The following is a 24,703-nucleotide window of genomic DNA, read 5'->3' as shown; positions in this document are numbered from 1 at the left end:
TTCCCAGTAATCCTGTGTTTTCCAGAGTTTTGGCGTTTAGTTTTTCTAATCCTTTCACTGTTCTTTCACCACTCCCAAAATGCAGCACGCCAGATATTGCGGCACCTGCCATGAAACCGTCTGTTTCTCTGAGCTATCTGTCATTTCGTGTAGTCTCTGGCATCCTTCCTCACATTTGATACCATCAGCAAACTTCTGTATCACTGCCTCCTCCCCACCCCTGCAAACTCAAATCATTTATTTGATTGAAAAGATAAAGAGATCTCAGACACTAGCAATCAGAGAATAGTTACTGTGCAGAAGGAGGCCATTCAGCCCATCGTGACCGCACTGGCTCTTGTAATGAGCAGTTTCCTTCATTCCCTTTCTCCCATAGCCCTGCACATTCTTCCTTTTCAGGAAACAGTCTAAATCCCTTTTGAATATTTCGATTGAACCCTACTTCCACTGCACTCTCAGGAAACGCATTCCAGACTTTAAACACTCACTGAGGGAAAAGCTTTTCCCTCATGCCTCTTTTTACTCTTTTAATTATTTTAAATCCTCTCCCTACTTTAAGCCCTCTCCTGACTTTTCTCTGCCCAGGTCCCTCACAATTTTGAATACCTCTATCAACTCTCCTCTCTGCCTTCTTTTCTTCCAAGAGAACAGTCTTAGCAAGTTCCTCACTCTTGGAACCATTCTCTTGAATCTTTCCTGCACTCTGTCCAATTCTTTCACACCCTTCCTGAAGTGCAACGTTCCAACTGAGGCTAAACTAGTGCCTTACCCCCTCCGACAATCAGAAAAACACCCATTCTACTCCACAAATTATTTCCTGTCCGCTGTCTGATAATAGAAGCTGCCTTTGAATATTTTAATTGCTAGATAGATTCTTGATTAACAAGGGGGATATTGGACAGCATTCCCTTTTGATGTTTTACTTTTCAACATGTGTCTTTAAGGTAACATCTCATAGCATTTCCTTGAAAATAGATAAATATGTATGCAAATGGGAGTGGAGGTGATGTCCTTGATGGCTTGTTCTGGGGACCCAGGTTCGAATCCCACCACGGCAGATGGTGGAATTTGAATTTAATAAAAAAATCTGGAATTGAGGATCTACTGATGACCACGAAACCATTGTCGATTGTCGGAAAAACCCACCTAGTTCACTAAATGTCCTTTAGTGAAGGAAATCAAGAGGTTACTGCAGAAGGTCAGAGGACATGGAGTTGGGGGTAGGGTGTTAGCGTGGATAGAGGATTGGTTGTCAAATAGGAGGCAGAGAGTGGGGGTCAATGGGTGCTATTCGGATTGGCGGTTGGTGACTAGTGGGGTGCCCCAGGGGTCGGTGCTGGGGCCTCAGCTATTTACCATTTATATAGATGATCTGGAGGAGGGAACCGAGTGTAGGGTGTCGAAATTTGCTGATGACACCAAGATTGGGGGAAAGGCAAATTGTGCGGAGGGTGTGGAGAGTCTGCAGAAGGATCTAGATAGGCTGGGCGAATGGGCCAGGAAATGGCAAATGGAATTTAATGTTGGCAAGTGTGAGGTGGTCCACTTTGGTAGGAAGAATGGTAGGAAGGACTATTACTTACGTGGCGAAAAACTGCAGCAGGCGACGGTGCAGAGGGACCTCGGGGTCCTTGTGCATGAGTCGCAAAAACCCAGCCTGCAGGTGCAGCAGGTGGTCAGGAAGGCGAATGGGATGCTGGCCTTCATAGCGAGGGGGATTGAATATAAAAGTAGGGAGGTCTTGCTGCAGCTGTATAGGGCATTGGTGAGGCCGCAGCTGGAGTACTGTGTGCAGTTTTGGGCGCCGCACCTGCGCAAGGATATTTTGGCCTTGGAGGGAGTGCAGAGGAGGTTTACTAGGCTGATACCGGAGTTGAGGGGGTTGAGCTATGAGGAGAGGCTGAATAAACTAGGCTTGTACTCGTTAGAGTTTAGAAGAATGAGGGGAGATCTCATTGAGACGTATAAGATGATGAATGGGATGGATAGGATAGAGGTGGAAAGACTCTTCCCGCTCAAAAAAGACAGTAGGACTAGGGGGCACAGCCTCAAGATAAAGGGGGGGCGGTTCAGAACGGAGTTGAGGAGGAACTTCTTCACTCAAAGGGTGGTGAATCTCTGGAATTCTCTGCCCGTTGAAGTGGTGGAGGCTGCCTCGCTAAATATTTTTAAGAAGCGGGTTGATGGGTTTTTGATAAGAGAGGGGATTAAGGGTTATGGGGAGAGGGCGGGAAAGTGGAACTGAGCCACGACAGATCAGCCACGACAGATCAGCCATGATCTTATTGAATGGCGGGGCAGGCTCGAAGGGCCAGATGGCCTACTCCTGCTCCTATTTCTTATGTTCTTATGTTCTTATGTAAATCTGTCGTCCTTACCCAGTCTGGTCTACATTTGACTCCAGAGCTACAGCAGGTCACTAGGGGCGGGCAATAAATGAATGAAAAAAAAGTACAGAGAAGGTTCACCAGGTTGATTCCGGGTATGGAGGGATTTTATTATGAGGAAAAGTTGAATAAGTTGGGGACTGGCCAGCCAGCAACATCCCTGACCCACGAATGAATAAAAAAAAACATGCTTTTCATTTGCAATTGATTTCTTCAAAATGTTAATTAAGTTAATCTACCATTTAAAAAACTGATTTTTCCTGATCAAAACTTTCCGCACACAGCTAAGTGAAGGTGACTTGGCCAATAGTTCCTTTCCAGCTTTAACACTGGGGGTTTAGTTTGTTGTTGAATGTTTGTGGGTGGGTTTCTCTCATCCCGCCTGCCACAGGGATTGTAGCGAGCATGGGGATGGACCATGCAAAGCTCTGTTGAGCATTTTCTGCTTTCTGCGGCTGGAAAATCCAGCCCTGTGTGTGGAAGTGGCTCTTGTGCACCCTTCTTAGGTATCCCTGCAGCACCAATGCTAAAATCCTCTCCGTTTGTTGCGCGTGGCTCCACCCTTGCTTGGCTGTCCTTTTGCTGATGTAGAATTTACAGCAAGAAGTCTCACAACACCAGGTTAAAGTTCAACTTAAAGTCCAGGTTAACGGTTGGACTTTAACCTGGTGTTGTGAGACCTCTTACTGTGTTTACCCCAGTCCGACGCCAGCATCTCCACATCGTAGAATTTACAGCACAGACTATTCAGGCTCAGCAGACTGATGTTGGAATTTAAGCTCCGCCTGAGCCTTTTCCCATCCTACTGACATATTAGGAACAGGCATAAGCCACTTGGCCCCTCGAGCCTGCTCTGCTGTTCTACAAGATCCTGGCAGAGCTGATTGTAACCTCGACTCCACATTCCTGCTGACCCCCAATAACCTTTCACCCCCCTCGCTGATCAAGACTCTATCTCACTGTTAAAATCTGAACGGGGCGCAATCTTACCTCGCTGCAGCGAGGTTGGAAAACTTTGCGGCCAACCAAATCTCCAGTGGGATGGGAAAACCTGGCCAGGAAACGGTAATAAGATTCCAGCCAAGGACCCTGTCTTTTGATGCAGAGAGTTCCAAAGACTCACCACCCTCTGTGTGAAAGAATCTCTCCTTTCTTTGTCTTGAATAGGCGACTCCTTATTTTTAAACAGTGACCCCCTCGTTTTAGATTCTCCCACAAGAGGAAACATCTGTTCCACATCCACTCTGTCGCTACCCCTCAGGATCTTAAAGCTTTCAATCAAGTCACCTCTTACTTTTCTCAACTCCAGTGGATTCAAACCTAATCACTCCAACCGTTCCTCATAAGACAACCCATCCATTCCCAGGTATTAGTCTTGGAAATCTCTGAACTGCTTGGTTTAGAATCATAGAAACCCTACAGTACAGAAAGAGGCCATTCAGCCCATCAAGTCTGCACTGACCATAATCCCACCCGTATTCCTACATTTTTGCCCACTAATCCCTCTAGCCTACACATCTCAGGACACTAAGGGTTAATTTAGCATGACCAATCAACTTAACCTGCACATCTTTGGACTGTGGGAGGAAACTGGAGTACCCGGAGGAAACCCATGCAGATATGAGGAGAATGTGCAAACTCCACACAGACAGTGACCCGAGCCGGGAATCGAACCCAGGTCCCCGGAGCTGTGAAGCAGCAGTGCCAACCACTGTGCTACTGTGCCGCGCTTCTAACACATTTAAAACTTTCCATAAATAAGAAAACAAATACTGTTACACAATGCCCCAGATGCGGTCTCACCAAGGCCCCATACAACTGAAGATAACCTCTCTACTTTTGTAGAGAATTCCCCTTGTAATAAATGAAAAACATTCTCTTAGCTTTCTGAATTATTTGCTGTACCCGTGCACTAGACTTTTGTGGTCCATGCAATAGGACGCCCAGATCCCTCTGAATCTCAGAGCTTATTTAAATAATAAGCTTATTTTTCATTCTTGCTTCCAAAATGGAGAACTTCATGTTATCCACATTAAACTTCATTTATCAACACTTTGCCCACTCAGTTAACCAATTAACCACACTTTCAGTCCCTTTTTCCCTTTGACCTTTACATAAATTGTAAAACGTTGAGGCCCTAGCACTGATTCACCAAATTCTATTAGCTCACTTATAGAATGATGATACACCTGTGACTGTGTGGTCAAATTCCCCTCCAAATCGATTTTCAAATTTGCTGATGACATCACTGTAGTGGGTCAAATCTCAAATAATGACGAGATGGAGTACAAGAATGGGTTAGAGAATCTGGTGAACTAATGCGACAACAATAATCTCTCCCGCAAATGTCAACAAGTGAAGATTTATTAACCATAACATCAGCGTGTTAATAATAGTGTTTATTAACAGGGGTTTGAGATTAAGAGCCTTGGGGTTATGCTGCAACTGTACAGGACCTTGATGAGACCACATTTGGAGTATTGTGTGCAGTTCTGGTCACCTCACTATAAGGAGGATGTGGAAGCATTGGAGAGAGTGCAGAGGAGATTTACCAGGATGCTGCCTGGTTTGGAGGGTAGGTCTTATGAGGAAAGGTTGAGGGAGCTGGGGCTTTTCTCTTTAGAGTGGACGAGGATGAGAGGCGACTTAAGAGGTTTATAAGATGATAAGGGTTATAAAATGATAAGATGATAATCTTATAAGATTATAAGATGATAAGGGTTTATAAGATGATAGAGTGGACGTGCAGAAACTATTTCCTCAGGTGGATGTAGCTGTTACTAGGGGACATAACTATAAGGTTTACGGTGGAAGATATAGGAGGTATGTCCGAGGTAGGTTCTTTACTTAGAGAGTTAAGAACCTACTCAGTTTGGGTGTGGAATGGACTGCCTGCTGTGATACTGGAGTCAGACACTTTAGGAAGTTTCAAGTAGTTATTAGATAGGCACATGGAGCAGTCCAGAATGATAGGAGTGGGATAGCTTGATCTTGGTTTCGGACAAAGTTCGGCACAACATCGAGGGCCGAAGGGCCTGTACTGTTCTATGTTCTATGATAGAAACCCTACAGTGCAGAAGGAAGCCATTCGGCCCATCGAGCCTGCACCAACTCTCTGAATGGGCATCCCACCCAGGCCCTATCCGCGTAACCCCACATATTTACCTCATTAATTCCCCTACATCTTGGGACGCTAAGGGGTAATTTAGCACTGCCAATCCACCTATCCTACACATCTTTGGAGTGCGGGGGGAAACCAGAGGAAACCCACGCAGACACAGGGGGAAACGTGCAAACTCTACACAGACAGTGACCCGAGGCCGGAATTGAACCCGGGTCCCTGGCACTGTGAAGCAGCAGCATTAGCCACTGTGTCACCGTGCTGCCTAATCTTCTCTCACTCATGTGGAATTTGTTACCCTAAAGTGTGGTGGATGCTGGGACAGTGAGTAAATTTAAGGAGGAGTTAGACAGATTTTTAATTGGAATGGGTTGAAGGGTGATGGGGAGAAGGCAGGAAAATGGGGATGAGGAACATATCAGCCATGATCAAATGGCAGAGCGGATGCGATGGGCCACATGGCCTAATTTTGCTCCTGTATCTTATGAATTTATGAACCTATGTTCTCATCCGCTGAAATATATCTGTCCTATGCATTCCCAGAATTCCTTGTAGTACCAAATTAAAAATTCTACCAATTCTCTGGTTAAATATAAAAATTATTGATGTTTCCTTTATATGCAGAAACAAAAATTTTCTGGCCCTCCAGGTCAGAGGAATCTTCCGGTCCTGCCCTGCCAATGGCAACCCTCCCCTGCCGCTGTCAGGTGTGGGACTGGAAGACCACAGCATCGGCCAATGAGGGGTTGCTTCCACTGCTGGAAAATATGTTGTGGGAGGGGCTGAAAAATCCCACCTAACGCCTTTGCCTATTTTCTCTGGGCGGCACGGTGGCACAGTGGTTAGTGCTGCTGCCTCACAGCGCCAGGGACGGGGGTTCAATTCCCGGCTTGGGTCATTGTCTGTGCGGAGACTGCACATTCTCCCCGTGTCTGCGTGAGTTTCTTCCGGGTACTCTGGTTTCCTCCCACAGTCCAAAGATGTGTGGGTTACGTTGATTGGCTGTGCTAAATTGCCCCTTAGTGTCAGGCGACTAGCTAGGGTAAATATGTAGGGTTACACGGATAGGGCCTGGGTGGAATTGTGGTTGGTGCACCCAGAGGAAACCCACGTAGACATGGGGAGAATGTTGATTGGTCATGCTAAATTGTCCCTTAGTGTCAGGGTGATTAGCAGGGTAAATACGTGGGGTTACAGGGATAGGGCTGGGTGGGATTGTTGTTGGTGCTGACTCAATGGGCTGAATGGCCTCCTTCTGCGCCGTAGGGATTCTATGATTCTATAATCACGAAATCCCAAGTCCATCCTGCCTATGGAGTATGTGGGAAACCAATCCTTTTAAAGCTCCATCTCTATGATACCTCTCTCAACGACTTGTTTTTGCATTTGACTATGTATTGAGAAGTGCATTGCTCTGCTTATTATGGTCCGTATGTCAGCAGGTATACAGGAATATTAACTCTGGTTGGTTTAGGGAATTCTACAGATGGGTGGGCGGACGGTTGTCAATTCTAGTTGCAGGAAACTTTGTGTCTTTCGCTTTTGACACTAGGCGGGTGGCCATGGAAAGTACGATTCATATAATCTGGTCTGTCAGGAGATTGCTCCAGTTAAGTCGAAAGACAGACCACACTCTACATACAGAAACACTCAATGCACTATTCCGCTAATGGAAAAAAGGTCAAGGAAAGGGATACAGAAATAGTCAGCTTGCTCACATCGTTTAACTGCCTGATCATACGAAACAGCCCCACCCCACTCTGTTACCTAGGCCAGATGGTGTTGGACGTTTAGCATTGTAACTATAGAAACAGGTCCACAAGCATGTGAAATATTTGAAGTTTAGCTCTAGCTCGCTACCAAAACTCAAATTTGCCCCTAATTACTATTCTCTTAATGCATCAAACCCCAAAAAAGTGCATGGGCTGTCTCATCCTTAATGTCCTTCTCACTGATGTCTCCATAACAGAATGCCCCATCAGGAAAACCTTCACAGCGGTTATATTTACATCATTCACTTCTCTGTCTCTCTCTGTCCAGGTAAGGGTGTAGTCGGGAGAACTTAACTTGACCTGACAAAAGTCATTCTGATCAGCGAGTCATTTTCCATAGCAATTCATGCATCGAGTGCTCCTGTACTTAACATGTCCATCATGTAAACCAGCCTCCCATCCATTGACTTCCTGTTGTCTCGGGCAAAGCAGCCAGCATAATCAAGGACCCCATGCACCCTGGACATTCTCTCTTCCACCTTCTTCTATCTGGAAAAAGATACAAAAGTCTGAGGCCACGTACCGACCAGCTCAAGAACAGCTTCTTCCCTGCTACCATCAGACTTTTGAATGGACCTACCTCATATTAAGCTGATCTTTCTCTACACCCTAACTATGACTGTAACACTACATTCTGCACCCTCTCCTTTCCTTCTTTATGTACAGTATGCTGTCTCTTTAACGCGCAAGAAACAATACTTTTCACTGTAGTATGCTAATACATGTTCTTATGAACTTATGTGTCAATAGTAACTCAAATCAAATCAAATATGGTGTGTCATCTGGCTGTTCAGACATAATGTCCTGACAGATCAAATTATTTATGCTAATTGTACCTTGTTAGAAGTGGAAGCCACAAGGTTTACTGTAAACCACAGCTGGGAATTTACAAGCATTCACCCACCGACAGATTTCCCTAAACTGCGACTGGAGTTAATATTCCTGTTTATACCTGCTGACTTAAAGAGACAGGCCATAATCAGCAGAGCCCCAACTGAGCAACAGAATTGCACCTTGCAATTAGAATGTGAAACTTGGGAGGATATGGAGTGGCTGATGTGAACATCATCGACACAGACCATTGAGGGGAAGCCAGATGAGATTTCCCCATGTGTATTCCTTGGCCAGTCAGGCTGGAGATTTCCTGAGATGTTGCTCTTGGGGTGCAGTCATAGAATCCTTACAGCGCAGAAAGAGGCCATTCAGCCCATTGAGCCCACACTGACAACAATCCCACCCAGGCCCTATCTCTGTAAGCCTAAGTATTTACCCTGCTAATCCTCCGGATACCAAGGGGCAAATTTTCCTATTCCGCCCGTCACTGGAATCGGAGCTGGTGAATGACCAACCATGCGCGATGGACATGTTAAGTACAGAAGCACTCGATGCATGATTCGCTATGGAAAATGACTCACTAATCAGAATGACTTTTGTCAGGTCAAGCTAAGTTCTCCTGACTACACCCTTACCTGGACAGAGAGAGACAGAGAAGTGAATGATGTAAATATAACCGCTGTGAAGGTTTTCCTGATGGGGCATTCTGTTACGGAGACATCAGTGAGAAGGACATTAAGGACGAGACAGCCCATGCACTTTTCGGGGTTTGATGCATTAAGAGAATAGTAATTAGGGGCAAATTTGAGTTTTGGTAGCGAGCTAGAGCTAAACCTCAAATATTTCACATGCTTGTGGACCTGTTTCTATAGTTACAATGCTAAATGTCCAACACCATCTGGCCTAGGTAACAGAGTGGGGTGAGGAGGTGGGGAGGGGGGTGTATCGTATGATCAGACTGTTAAACGATGTGAGCAAGCAATTTCTGTATCCCTTTCCTTGACCTTTTTTCCATTAGCGGAATAGTGCATTGAGTGTTTCTGTACGTAGAGTGTGGTGTGTCATTCAACTTATCTGGAGCAATCTCCTGACAGACCAGATGATATGAATCGTACTTTCCATGGCCACCCGCCTAGCGTCAAAAGCGAAAGACACAAAGTTTCCTGCAACTAGAATTTACAACTACCAGAATTCCCTCGGGAAATTGACCACGGGTGGCAATTTCTGGTTTCGGGACGGGGCAGTTTAGCATGGCCAATGCACCTAACCAGCACGTCTGTGGGAGGAAACCGGAGCACCCGGAGGAACCTCACACAGACACAGGGAGAATGTGCAGACGCCACACAGACAGTGACCCGGGGCCAGGAATCGAACCTGGCTCCCTGGGGCTGTGAGGCAGCAGTGCTAACCAGTCAGAGGGGAAGTCAGGGGTCGTGACCCCTTGTCCCACCAATCACTGTTTTGCAGCATTCTCTGGATATTAGTTCTGATTGCTGGCACCCGCTCCTGTTTCCACTCGTGTTCTGACTTTATGATTTAGACCAAGTTTCACGAAGCTATCAGGTTGTGGTAAAACCCCCCCAGCTGCTCAGTAATACCATTTTGGGAGGGAAGCCTGCATCCTCACCTGTTGGGACTTACATGTGACTTCAGTCCTGCACAAGGCTGACTCATAAATGCTCCGTGGAGTAGTCAGTCTAGCAAGTTATTATCAACTAGGTAATAACTTAACCAAGGCAGGGTAGCACAGTGGTCAGTACTACTGCCTCACACCGTGAAGGACCCAACTTCAATTCCCGGCTTGGGTCACTGTGCGGAGTTTGCACATTCTCCTCGTGTCTGCGTGGGTTTCCTCTGGGTGCTCCGATTTCCTCCCACAGAACAAAGATGTGCGGGTTAGGTTGATTGGCCATTCTGAATTGCCCCTTAGTGTCAGGGGGTAGTAGCAGGATAAATACATGGAGGTAAGGCCCGAGTGGGATTGTTGTCAGTGTAGACGCAGTGGGCTGAATGGCCTCTTTCTGCATCGTAGGGATTCTACGATAATGGTCACTCACATTCAATGAGGGTTGGAGAAGTGAGCTGTCACATTGTGATGGACCGCAGAGCTATTCTGATGCCAAGCTGCTTCACTGAGCATTATTGTGCAGTTAGCTGATTGACTAATCCAGCTCTGTAGTGACACACTAGCCACCCCACCCTGCCCCATGTCCTGGAACTAGGACCATCGGTCAGGAAGTGCAACCCCAAGGGAAAGCAGAGAAGAATTGAGCTGTGACGCTGCCCTGGTTGAATATCTGGCTAGCGTCCACAGGAAGGTCCATGTGGATCTGCTACTGGCGAGTTTCTGTGGTACTTGTGGAATCGTAGCTTTGCAAAGGCAAAAGCAAACATTCAGGCAGGAATTAAAGCTCTATGTGAAACAGAAATAAAAGACATTGGGTGGAATTTTGCTGTTCCACCTGCCACAGGAATCATTGCAGACGGGACACGGATTATGGAAAGGTCTGTTGACCTTGGGTGGAATTTTCTGACCTTGGAATGAGCGTGAATGGAAAATTCTGTCTTAACTGAAGCAGATATTCACAGGGGCATTGTTGTTCGAATAGGGAGGCTGCTCCTTGAAACAATACACATGAACATGTACTAATCTTTCCAGCAAATAATTTTGATATTTGTGTCTCAGATTCAAGCTGCTTAACCTCAGCTTTCAATCTATGGCCTCACTCCTGCCAATCTCTGTGACCTAATCCAGTGAGACATCCCCTTCCTATCTCCACCCCAGCACCACTCACTGCTGCCCATTTGCTCAATAGATGGCTGCCGCAAGACACTTGAGCCAAAGTGCTCCCTGAAGTTTGTTATCACAGCACCATGCTCCTTTAAGATTCTCCCTAATATTCTCCGCTGTGCAGTCCGAACAACACCCTCTTCCTAACAGCGCTGTGTATGCACCTAATCCACATGGACACCAAAATGGATCACGTTCTGGGATAGTGTTTCACTAGGCGCTACTTTCGCATGGATCCTGGGAAGGAGGGGTGGTGGCGGAAAGGGGTGAGGCGAATTGGGAAGGGGAAGCTGGCAATGGTCTTCAGGATACTGGGGTTGGAGCCAGTGTTTGGTACAGTTGGATGTCCCAGTTCCCTATTTATTCAGTTGGTTGTATTATTTTTAAAAACCTGTCCTGCCTGGCCAGGAGTAACCAGGCGGGAGGCGATGGCCTAGTGGTATCGCTACATTATTAATCCAGAAACTCAGCTAATGTTCCGGGGACCTGGGTTTGAATCCTGTCATGGCAGATGGCACTGCTGCCTCACAGGTACCCAGGTTCAATTCCTAGCTTAGGTCACTGTCTGTGCAAAGTCTGCATGTTCTCTCCGTGTCTGTGTGGGTTTCCTCCGGATGCTCTGGTTTCCTCTCAGTCCAAAAGGCGTGCTGGTTAGATGCATTGGCAGTGCTATATTCTCTGTGTACCAAAACAGGCGCTGGAGTGTGGCGACTAGGGGATTTTCACAGTAACTTCAATGCGGTGTTAATGTAAGCCTACATGTGACACTGATAAATAAACTTTAAAAAAAGATGGTGGAACTTGAATTCAAAGAAACAATCTGGAATCGAGAATTTACTGATGACCACGAAACCATTGTCGATTGTCAGAAAAACCCACCTGGCTCCTTTAGGGAAGGAAATCTGCCATCCTTACCTGGTCTAGCCTACAGGTGACTCCAGAGCCACAGCAATGTGGTTGACTCTCAACTGTCCTCAGCCAACTAAGGTTGGACAATAAATACTGTAAGAAGTCTCACAATACAGGTTAAAGTCTAACAGATTTATTTGGTAGCAAACAACACTAGCTTTCAGGGCTCTGCTCCTTCGTCAGGTGAGTGGGGAAATCAGAACTCTCCACCCACCCGACAAAGGGGCAAAGCCCGAAAGCTAGTGTCGTTTGCTACCAAATAAACCTGTTGGATTTTAACCTGGTGTTGTGAGACTTCTTACTGTGTCTACCCCAGTCCAACGCCAGCATCTCCACATCAATAAATGCTGGCCCAGCCAGCGATGCCCATGTCCCATGAATGAATTAAAAAATCCTGAACATGGTGCAGGCAGTGTTCAGGGCAGCCCCTTTTGCTGAAGGACCTCTGTTTGCACGTGTGACCGGGTCCAGCCCTGACTCAGCCCTTGGGTAGTGGTGGGGGGGTGGGGGGGGGGGGGTCTGTTGTCTCTCTTCAGCTTTCTCAGCCTGGCAGTTGCCACATTCTTGTTTGGGAAATGTGCCCTCCTCCCCCATAGTGGGCATCTGGGTCAAAGGTTGCAATGTCAGCAGGGTTCCTGGACCAGTGGGTTTGTGACGTTTCTCGGCTGGTTTGGCGAGAGTCTCTGTTCCCTGCCTGTAGTGGGATATCACCACAGGCAGCAAAATGTGAAGAGCGGCCAGGTGCCAGCTGGGCAGCAGTTTCATTCCCGTCCTGGAATGGAAAAAATCCCAGCCTTTGTATTGGCTTGATTACGATGAATGGATGGAGTAATGCCTTTTAAAATAGCAGACACAGGAATGTTGCAGCAGAAAGGTGTGGCTGATTTGATTATCTCCAGCTGTCAGCGGTGGCACGGTCTGTGCTGCTATGGATTCTGAATTGCAAGGTTTTGGGAGAAAGTCCCAGACCGGGGATTGAGGGCAGGAATGGAGACTGACTCCAGAACTGAGGGAGAGTGGCGCGGCGCTGCGCTCTGGGAACTGTGACCTTCTGGGTGATCTGGCCTCTTAAGGTAGACTTGATAGATTCCGTGGCACCAATTCGAAGAGGGGAGGCACGGTGGCACAGTGGTTAGCACTGCTGCTTCACAGCACCAGGGACCCAGATTCCACTCGATGGGCTGAATGGCCTCCTTCTGCACTGTAGGGACCCCTGTGTTCCTGGCCAGCATCAGTTCCTCAATGAACAAGGCAAATGCAGATTGTCTGTTCATTAGCCAGTGCTATCTGTGGGATCTTGCAGTGTGCAGAATGGCAGCTACAATTTCCTACATTGCAACAGTGAATACAATTCAAAGGTACGGGGGCGGCATGGTAGCACAGTGGTTAGCACTGCTACCTCACAGCGCCAGAGACCCTGGTTCAATGCCTGGCTTGGGTCATTGTCTGTGCAGAGTCTGCACGTTCTCCCCGTGTCTGTGTGGGTTTCCTCCGGATACTCCGGTTCCCTCCCACACTCCGAAAGATGCGCTGGTTAGGGAGCATTGGCCGTGCTAAATTCTCCCTCAGTGTACCCGAACAGGCACCACTGAGTATGAAGACTAGGGGATTTTCACAATGACTTCATCGCAGTGTTAATGTAAGTCCACTTGTGACACCAGCAAATAAACTTAAACTTAACATACTTCATTCACTGTGAAATGCTTTGAGATGTCTGATGGTTGCAAAATGGTGCTATACAAATGCAAGTTTTTTTTGTGAAGGGACATAACATATCCATTACTCTATACAGCCATCACCTTAACCCATCAATAATGTTTCAGTGCCGAGCTCACTCCCATGTATCCATCATCGATGTTAGTTATCCTGTTACATTGAAAAAATAATGAATGGATGAAAATAATAACAGTTCTTAATTGAATCAATGTGGAAAATGTTCACATCCATCGATTAGCTTGCAATTTATAACTTGCTTCCAAGTAGCCAGCATTCACAGTCGTTTTCTTTGTGGGCTTCACTGGCTAGGCCAGCATTTATTGCCCATCCCTAATTGCCCTAGGGGAAGTGATAGTGAGTCGCCTTCTTGCCCCTGTGGTGTAGGTGCATACACAGTGATGTTCGGGAGGGTGTTCCAACATTTTGACCCAGCAACAGTGAAGGAATGGCGATATATTTCCAAGTCAGGATGGTGTGTGGGGCTTGGAGGGGAACTTGCAGATGGTGGTATCCCCATGCATCTGGAACATTTGGAGTATTGTGAGAAATTTTGGGCTCCGTATCTCAGGAAGGATGTGCTGGCTTTGGAGAGGGTCCAGAAGAGGTTCACGAGAATGATCCTGGGAATCAAAAAAGCTTGGAGGTTTGAGAACTCTGGGTCTGCACTCGATGGAGTTTAAAAGGATAGGAGGGGGCGGTTCTCGTTGAGATTTGCAGAATGCTGAAAGGCCTGGATAGAGTGGACGTGGGGAAGATGTTCTCATTAGTGGAAGAGACCAGGATCCGAGGGCACAGCCTCAGAGTAAATGGACATCCCTTTATAAACGAGATGAGGGGGAATTTCTTCAGCCAGAGGGTGGTGAATCTGTGGAATTCACTGCCACAGAAAGCTATGGAAGCCAGGTCAGTGGGCAGGATTTTCCTGCTCACCCCGAAACTGGAAAATCCCACCTGAGATCAGTGGTCCTTTCCATGGTCTGTCCTTTGCCCGTTATGTTTCCCGTGGCAGGGGGGAAAAAATGGGCAAATTCGTTCCATTGAGTGTATTTAAGACAGAGATAAATAGGTTCTTGATTAATTATGAGGAGAAAGGTGGGAGAACGGGGCTGAGAAATATATCAACCACGTTCGAGTGGTGGAGCAGACTCGGTGGGCTGAATGGCCTAATTCTGCTCCTATATCTGTGGTCTTATGGTCACCCTTGTGCTTCTAGAGGTTTGGAGGTGTTGTTGAAGGAGCCTTGGTGAGTTGCAGCAATGGATGGTACACATGCTGCCATCATGCAACGATGATAGAGGGAGTGAGAATGTTTAAAAGTGGTGGATGGGGTTCCAATCAAACGGGCTGCTTTGTCCTGGATGGTGTAGGGCTTCTGGACAAGAGGAAGTCCAGAATTCTTGTCATGATTTTTACTGGCAAAAATGTTCTTATGATTCAGTTTAAACCTCAACTTGGTAGGATTGACCTTGTGTGTATAGATCAGTGTAAAAATGATGACAAAACGATGTATAATGGATTTTATGTTGCTGAAGGAACAAGTTATCTATCAATTTTAACCATCTTGCCCAACCGAGGCTTGTAGGATCCCACCCAAACCAGCGGAGAATGCTGCTCAGTGAGCTTCGTCCGCCCCAATTCCAGCCATCCTGAACAAGGTTGTCATCCTGTTCTACTCAGGAAAGATGCAAGAACACCAAATTTCAAAGGGAATGACAATCATAAGAACATAAGAAATAGGAGCAGGAGTAGGCCATCTAGTCCCTCAAGCGTGCCCCGCCATTCAATAAGATCATGGCTGATCTGAAGTGGATCAGCTCCACTTACCCACCTGCTCCCCATAACTGATCAGAAATCTATCTACCTGTGACTTAAACATATTCCATGAGGTAGCCTCCACCACTTCAATGGGCAGAGAATTCACCACCCTCTGAAAGGGCAGCATGGTAGCAGTGGTTAGATTCCTGGCTCGGGTCACTGTCTGTGTGGAGTTTGCACATTCTCCTCATGTCTGTGTGGGTTTCCTCCAGTTTCCTCCCACAGTCCAAAGATGTGCTGGTTAGGTTGATTGGCCATGTTAAGAAATTGCCCCTTAGTATGCAGGGATGTGTAGGTTAGAGGGATTAGTGGGTATAACATGTAGGGATAGGGCCTAGGTGGGATTGTGTTCAGTGCAGACTTGATGGGCTGAGGGGCCTCTTTCTGCACGGTAGGGTTCTACGACTATGAAGTTCCTCCTCAACTCTGTTCTAAACTGCCCCTCCCTTATTTTGAGGCTGTGCCCTCCAGTTCTGGTTTCCTAAGTGGAAGAATCTCTGCCTCTACCCTGTCTAGCCCATTCATTATCTTATCTGCCTCTATAAGATCCCCTCAACCTTCTAAACTTCAACAAGTACAAGCCCAATCTGCTCAATTCTCCTCATAAGCTAACCCCCTCATCTCTGGTAATCTATTCTGCATGAAAAAATTCTGTTAGATATTAATGAGTGTTAGAGTTGGCTTTTACCTTGAGATATGGTAAGAATATCTTGAACATTATCTTTTCTTTTTTAGGCAAACATTCTGTAGCATCATTGCTCAGATAACAGAGGAAACCCAGCCAGGTTTTGAAACCACACTGAAATCTCACTCAGTATCTGAGAATACCGATGTCAAGTTTACCTGCATCGTGACAGGTAATTATACAGGAACTGAAACTCAGTTGTGTTCTTTGATGTGGGCATGAGAGGTTCAATGGTTTCATGTGCCAAAGAGGCTTTTTCGTGTGGTTTGTTTCACGTTGGACACAGTAAGCAACCAGAAGCTTGATGCTAGTTTTGAGACCAATGGCCATCAAGACAAAGGTCAAAGTCGAATCTTCAGAGGCCACCAGCCTGTGGTTTTCAATAAGGTGACACGGGGTCGAACCCCAGTATTGAGCATGCAAACCATATACTCAAATCTCACATCAGGAGACAAATCTGAGTCTATTCTCTACAGTTTGGGGGACAAATCTTGTTTCTTTATTCATTCATGGGACATGGGTGTCACTGGCCCATCTTTTATTGCCCTCATAGGGCAGTTGAGAGTCAACCACATTGCTGTGACTCTGGAGTCACATGTAGGCCAGACCAGGTAAGGATGGCAGATTTTATAGAATCGTGGGCTTGAATTTTACCATCCTGCCCATTATGGAAATCGGAGCATGGAAAGGTCCATTGACTTCTGGCAGAGTTTTACGGTTGTGGGCTTAAGGCTGTAAAGTCCCTCCTATAGAATCTCTACATTATGGACAAAAGCCATTCGGCCTATTTAGTCTGCACTGACAACTCCAATCCCTTTATCCAACTGGTCCCCCTGACACTAAAGGACAATTTAGCATGACCAATAAACCTAACCTGCACACCTTTGGTGTGGGGGAGGAAACTAGGGCACCTGCAGACATGGGGAAAACGAGCAGACTCCACACAGACAGTGACCCAAGGCTGGAATTGAACCTCAGACCTTGGTGTTGTTAGGTAGAAGTGCTAACCACTCTGCTGCCCCAAATTTCATAGAATCCTACAGTACAAAAGGAGGCCATTTGGCCCATTGTGGGTGGTACAGACTCAATCCCAGCCAGACCTTATCCCTATAAGCCCACCTATTTACCTTGCCAAGCCCCCCATGAAACTAGTGTCAATTTAGCATGGCCAATCAACCTAACCCACACATCTTTCCTTCCCTAAAGGATATCAGTGAAGGAGACAGGTTTTTCCGACAATGGTTTCATGGTCATCAGTAGATACTTAATTCCAGATGCTTTTAGTGAATTCAAATTCCATCATCTACCATGCCTAAGAACTCAGTTTGGCTTTGCCTATTCTACATTTTACTGGCATTAGATGGCAAATACTCTAAATTGGCTGCAATTTGGAATAGCTTTTCTAGTCCCAGGATACGACAATACCTCAGCACAAGCATGATGGATCAGTCCAGACGAGGCCCCAGATATATACTGGCACGTGTTCAAGATGGGGTTATCCAAACCATCAGCCTTTCACTGTTATATAGGCCTCACTGAGGCATTAATGACTGGAAGAGAGGGGGAAGGGGAATCATTTGTAGACAGTTCATAGTCAGGGGTGGCCTCAGGGGCCTATGATATTATTGCTAGATTATTAATCCAGAAACCAGCTAATGCTCTGGGGACTTGGGTTCAAATTCCAATATGGCAAATGGTGGAATTTGAATTCAAAAAAATACCTGGAATTAAGAATGTAGCGATTATAATGAAACCCTTGTCAAAAATCTGGTTCACTAATACCTTTTAAAGGACAGAAATGCACCATTCTTACCCAGTATGGCTTACATGCGACTCCAGAGCCATAGCAATGTGATTGACACTGAACTGCCCTCAGGCAACTGGGATGGGCAATAAATGCTGGCCAGCCAGTGCCCATGTCCCAGGAATGACTAAATAAAAATTCAAGGTTTCCATATAAATACCTTGATGAGAAAGTTGATTGAAGGCTTTGTGCTGTAGATATTATTAAAAGATATGATGGCACACTGTACAAAGAGCCAGGTCAGTAGACAGTTAGAAAATATCCTCTAATGGGGCAGCTTGGTGGCACAGGGGTTAGCCTCACAGCACCAGGGACCCAGGTTCAGTTCCCAGCTTGGGTCATCATCTGTGAAGTTTGCATGTTCTCCCTGTGTCTACATGGGTTTCCTCCAGGTGCTTCAGTTTCCTCCCATAGTCCAAAGATGTGCAGGTTGGGTTGATTGGCCACATTAAATTGTCCCTAGTTTCAGGGGTAAATATGTGGGGTTACAGGGATAGGATGGGATTGTTGTTGGTGAAGTCTCAAATAGCCAAATGGTCCCCTCCTGTACTGTAGGGATTCTATGATTCTGATTCTCATTCTCAGAGCTGGTTGATGGTGTGGTGGTAATGTCCTTGGTCTCAGGACCCAAGATAAAACACCTTGGGACATGTGTTCAAATCCCCCTGTAGCAGCAGATGGAATTTCAATTTGATGGATAAACTTGGAATTGAAAGTCAATTTCAGTAATGGTGATCATGAAACAGTATCAACTATTGGAAAAACCCATTAGATTCTTTCAAAAAAAAAGTCATAAGAATCACAGAAACTAGGAACAGGAGTCAGCCATTCCCCCATCAAGACTGCTCCACCATTTAATGCAATCATGGCTGATCTCACCTCAGCGTCAACTCTCCACTTTCCTGCCCATTCTCCATAACCCTTCAAACATTTACTAATTAAAAATCTGCCCACCTCTTGACTCAATTTCCCAGCATCCACCACATTCTGAGGTAACAAATTCCATAGACTCACTGTTTCTTCAGAAGGAACACTTCAAAATGCACCTAATGAAAATACAAAAAACTTATTCCAACTTATAAATCAAAGCAAGGGTTTACTAAAGAAACATCATTACTCCAAACTTGGGACCACTCCAAGCTCCCTACAATTTTACATAGCTCCTTATTTATAGTGAATCAGCTGGTCAGCTGACTAATACATCACTCTGTGATTGGTTCCATGGTTTACTGGGTCAGCTGACCCTCACATCTTGTTCCCATTGGTCACATTATATCCAATATGGAGTTGTCAGCGGTTACATTCTAACACTCGCCACTACCCGCTCCCCCCCCCGCCCACCCCAAGGGAAATATGTTCTCCCTTTCTCCATTACAAATCTGCCACTCCTTATCCTAAACCTATGAGATTCTAGATTGCCCCACAAGAGGAAACATCCTCTCCACATCTACTTTTTAAATTCCCCTTATCATCTTGTATGTCACAAGTAGATCTCTTGGCCCCTATGTACTCTATAAACGGTATGTTTTGTCTGTCTAGCATGCAGGAAACAATACTTTTCTCTGTATCTCAATGCACGTGACAAGAATAGAGCATAATGGTTCTACAGAAGGGTGGCATGGTGGCACAGTGGTTAGCATTGCTGCCTCACAGCACCAGGGGCTGGGGTTCAATTCCCAGCTTGTGTGGAGTTTGCATGTTCTCCCCGTGTCTGCGTGGGTTTCCTCTGGGTGCTCTGGCTTCCTCCCACACTCCAAAGATGTGCAGATTAGGTGGATTGGCCATGCTAAATTGCCCCTTGGTATCAGGGGTTAGCAGGGTAAATATATGGGGCTATGAGGATAGGGCCTGGGTGGGATTGTGATTGGTGCAGACTCGATGGGCCAAATAGCCTCTTTCTGCAATATAGGGATTCTCTGATTACAGCAAATCAAATATGTCCGTTGTCCACGTTTTGCAGGTCAACACACAATCTCTTTGGCCATGTTAGGGACACACCTTCTTTGGCCATCAAGTCCTGGGGTCGGACATGAACTCAGAGTTGTTTGCTCCAAGGCAGCGACACTACCCAGTGCACTATGAGCCCCCCACTACAAGACTGCCAGTGTGACCATATGTCGACTAAGTCTTATTCCTCACTTAGTTTGTATTCTCAGCAATGTATGCAAATTATGAATGTTATTTTTACAGTACTTTAGTGCCTGTAATGTAGGAATAGTGCATTAGTTTGTAGTTTTGGGGGGAATTTAAAAAGTATATGTGGAGAGGATGTTTCCTCTTGTGGGGCAATCTAGAACAGGACCTCATAGGTTTAGGATAAGAAGTGGCAGATTTGGAATGGAGAAAGGGATTTTTAAATTAATTTTAATTCAATATTACCCTTCCTTGAATAACTACATGCCCCTTCCCTGTTATCTGATGAAATTGTTGTGCTAATTTTGTGTTACCATGATTGTTACATGTTTGCATGTTTTTAACCTGATTACTTAGTTCAGATATGAATTTTTCAATGTAATTCCACACTGCAATTCAGCTGTCAAACTGCGAGTGCAGTTCTTAAACAAAATACCATAGTTATTGAAGTACCGTCATTATCTTTGATTATAGCCTACCCTATTATCCCTGTAGAGTACGCAGGTGAAACTCTGCCTGGGTAATTCTTGCTGCATGAAGCTCGCTGTAGAAAATTGCAAGCAGAACTTTATTTATTGTCATTTGGTCAGGCAGAACGTAGACAGTGAACAGAAAGAAAAGTACAGAACAGGAACAGGCCCTTCGGCCCTCCAAGCCCGTGACAATCATCCTGCCCTAATTGAACTAAAGAGAAAACCTTCTGCCTTTACTTGGTCCGTATCCCTCTATTCCCTCCCTGTTCATGTGCCCATTTTGATATTCCTAAAATGTTGTTAATGTGCCTGCTTCCACCATCTCCTCTGACAGGCATCCAACATACCCTGCACATTTCCCTTAAACCTTTCTCCTCTCAACTTGCACCTGAGCTCCTTTGTAATTGACACTTCCACCCTGGGAAAAAACCTCTGACTTCCATACTGTCTATGCCTCTCATCATTTTGTAGTCCTCTATCTGGAAAACAAGAGAAAACAATCCTAGTTTATTCAACCTCTTCTCATAGCCAACACCCTCAAGACCAGGCAACATCTTGGTGAATCTTCATTGCATTCTCTCCAAAGCTTCCACGTCCTTATGTTGGTGTGGTGCACAGAATTGTATGCGGTATTCCAAATGTGGCCTCATCGAAGTTTCATATAGCTTTTTAAATAAAGTATTGCCGTAAAAAAATGAGGAGTGTGGAAGCTTTTCGTCTTGTACTCATCAGGTCATTATGTAAGAATACAAAGCGAAAACAACAATTTATATTGCATGAGAAGAGATTGCTGACTGATGTTTTTCAGCAAGACTTAACTTCTACTAGTATAGAGCATTAGCCTAGGCTAAGACATCCCAAAGCACTTGAGAACCACTTTTCTCCATGTGACCGCTGCATCGGTGTCAGGAAGTAGCTGCCAATTTGCGCACAGCAAGATTCCAGAAACAGCAAGTGATGAATGATTGGCTTATCCATTTTAGTGATCTTGACTCAGACAAATGTTGGATGAAGAAGGATTTCTAGAGCACTTTTTACAACCCAAAGACATCGCTAGTGAAGTACTTCTGAAGGATAGCCAGCTTCTGTTGGGATAGTTGATCAAGAATCTCATTTGATCTCCCCTTCTTTGCAATAGTGCCATGTTCTTGAGAGACCAGGTGGGGTTTATTCCTCAGCCAAAAGATACCTCCAGCAGTGCTGCCTAAATCACACCCTTCATCCATGATGTGAATCTCCAACCCTCTGCCTCATAGAGACAAGAGAGTTGATACCTGTAAATCATAGGATCAATGAATGGGTTAACATGTGGCTTTATTCAGAGTAAGGTAATCATAGAATCCCTACAGTGCAGAAGGAGGCCATTTGGCCCATTGAGTCTGGATTGACCACAATCCCACCCAGGCCCTATCCCCCCTAAACCCCATGCATTTACCCTACTAATCTTCCTGGCACTAGGGTCAATGTAGTATGGCCAATCAATCTAACCCGCACATCTTTGGAGTGTGGGAGGAAGCCCTGGAGCATCTGAAGGAAACCCATGCAGACATGGGGAGAACGTGCAGACTGCGCACAGACAGTGACCCGAGGCTGGAATTGAACCTGGGTCCCTGGAGCTGTGAGGCAGCAGTGCTAACCACTGTGCCACCCCATACTGAGATTTATCAAAGTACAATGTGCTCTCTTAAGCATAAGAACATAAGAACATAAGAAATAGGAGCAGGAGTAGGCCATCCAGCCCCTCGAGCCTGCCCCGCCATTCAATAAGATCATGGCTGATCTGTCGCTGCTCAGTTCCACTTTCCCGCCCTCTCCCCATAACCCTTAATCCCCTCTCCTATCAAAAACCCATCAACCCGCGTCTTAAAAATATTTAGCGAGGCAGCCTCCACCACTTCAACGGGCAGAGAATTCCAGAGATTCACCACCCTTTGAGTGAAGAAGTTCCTCCTCAACTCCGTTCTAAACCGCCCCCCTTTTATCTTGAGGCTGTGCCCCCTAGTCCTACTGTCTTTTTTGAGCGGGAAGAGTCTTTCCACCTCTATCCTATCCATCCCATTCATCATCTTATACGTCTCAATGAGATCTCTTCTCATTCTTCTAAACTCTAACGAGTACAAGCCCAGTTTATTCAGCCTCTCCTCATAGCTCAACCCCCTCAACTCCGGTATCAGCCTAGTAAACCTCCTCTGCACTCCCTCCAAGGCCAAAATATCTTTGCGCAGGTGCAGCGCCCAAAAATGCACACAGTACTCCAGTTGCGGCCTCACCAATGCCCTATACAGCTGCAGCAAGACCTCCCTACTTTTATATTCAATCACCCTCGCTATGAAGGCCAGCATCCCATTCGCCTTCCTGACCACCTGTTGCACCTGCAAGCTGGGTTTTTGCGACTCATGCACAAGGACCCCGAGGTCCCTCTGCACCATCACCTGCTGCAGTTTTTCGCCCCGTAAGTAATAGTCCCTCCTACCATTCTTCCTACCAAAGTGGACCACCTCACACTTGTCAACATTAAATTCCATTTGCCATTTCCTGGCCCATTCGCCCAGCCTATCTAGATCCTTCTGCAGACTCTCCACACCCTCCGCACAATTTGCCGTTCCCCCAATCTTGGTGTCATCAGCAAATTTCGACACTCTACACTCGGTTCCCTCCTCCAGATCATCTATATAAATGGTAAAAAGCTGAGGCCCCAGCACCGATCCCTGGGGCACTCCACTAGTCACCATCCGCCAATCCGAATAGCACCCATTGACCCCCACTCTCTGCCTCCTATTTGACAACCAATCCTCTATCCACGCTAACACCCTACCCCCAACTTCATGTCCCTCGACCTTCTGCAATAACCTCTTGTGAGGCACTTTGTCAAACGCCTTCTGAAAATCTAGAAAGACCACATCCACCGGCTCTCCTCTATCCACCGCCCTAGACACATCCTCATAGAACTCCAGTAAATTTGTCAGACAAAATGTCTATTTATACTGCAACACTTTAATAATGATCCGCTGCATAGTTTGTGTCTGAGATGTCGGTGTCTCAAACGTGACATTATTCTGGAGTTGGTCATGTTAGAAGTGGAATAAATGAGCTCGAGGATGGACACAAAGGCGGAATCTCACTGTTAATCCCAGTGAGCAGTGTTTGAGACTGAAATTAAAAGGCATCTCTGACAAACAGCCGGGCCTGTTTGTGAGACTCTGTGAGGCCCCTGTCTCAGTTTACAGTTTTGTACAATGGCAGAGATGTGGTATTTACATTTTATTTTTGTAACACACCACATGACCTGGACGTACAGGGGAGAAACGTAGATGGAGAGACATGTGAGCTGGTACATGTTGTTGTTGAAAGATCACATGAATGTTCCCACACTGAAGGCACCCAGTGTTGTCCTCCTCTCAAAGCTCCCAGACATTTGTCAGTTCAAGAAATGTGTCCGTCAGAGAAAGTTACTTGTCAGTGCGATAAACCGGACCCCGCAGAGTCAAACACAAGGTGTAAGAGCAGCATGATGGCACAGTGGTTTCAATGCTGCCTCACAGCTGCCAGGGAGTTGGGTTCGATTCTAGGCTTGGGTCACTGTCTGTATGGAGGCGGTGCCTTCTCCCCATATCTGCGTGGGTTTCCTCCGGGTGCTCCAGCTTCCTCCCACAGTCTAAAAGATGTGCTGGTTAGGGTGCATTGGCCGTGCTAAATTCTCTCTCAGTGTACCCGAACAGGCGCCTAGAGGATTTTCACGGTGACTTCATTTCAGTGTTAGTGTAAGCTTTATTGTAACAACTATAACTAATAACTAGAGAGGAAAGTTCACTCCTGTCTGACCATTCCACAATTCTCTTTTGTCTTGGAGTCAGACAATCACACAACACTGAAGGGGACCTGGGTTCGAATCCCACCACGGCAGATGGTGGAATTTGAATTCAATAAAAAATATCCGGAATTAAGAATCTACTGGTGACCGTGAAACCATTGACGATTGTCAGAAAATCCATCTGGTTCACTAATGTCCTTTAGGGAAGGAAATCTGCCTTCCTTACTTGGCCTGGCCTACATGTGACTCCAGAGGTACAGCAATGTTGTTGACTCTCAACTGCTCTCTGAACAAGGGCAATTAGGGATGTGCAATAAATGCTGGCCACCCAGCAAAGCCCATGCCCCACAAATGGATAAAAAATAGTGAGGCTTTTCGGCCCACAGTACCAGTGTCAGCTCTTTGAGAAGAACATTCCAATGTGCTGCACTCTCTTTCTTTCTTCTTAATGC

General features: G+C 46.0%; 1 protein-coding gene across 1 annotated transcript in view; it reads left to right on the top strand.

Annotated features, from left to right (window-relative positions):
- alpk3a (alpha-kinase 3a) overlaps nt 1-24,703 on the top strand; it is a 70,452-nt gene that overhangs the window by 4,268 nt on the left and 41,481 nt on the right. The window contains exon 3 of the mRNA XM_080216159.1: nt 16,081-16,202. Coding sequence (XP_080072285.1) covers nt 16,081-16,202 — 122 coding nt within the window. The remainder of the gene's footprint in view (nt 1-16,080; nt 16,203-24,703) is intronic.

This window comes from Carcharhinus amblyrhynchos, chromosome 32, assembly GCF_965287045.1.
Source record: "Carcharhinus amblyrhynchos chromosome 32, sCarAmb.v2.hapA, whole genome shotgun sequence".
Taxonomy (NCBI): Eukaryota; Metazoa; Chordata; class Chondrichthyes; order Carcharhiniformes; family Carcharhinidae; genus Carcharhinus; species Carcharhinus amblyrhynchos.
The sequence above is the reverse complement of the archived record's forward strand: the minus strand, read 5'-3'. Positions and strand labels throughout refer to the sequence as shown.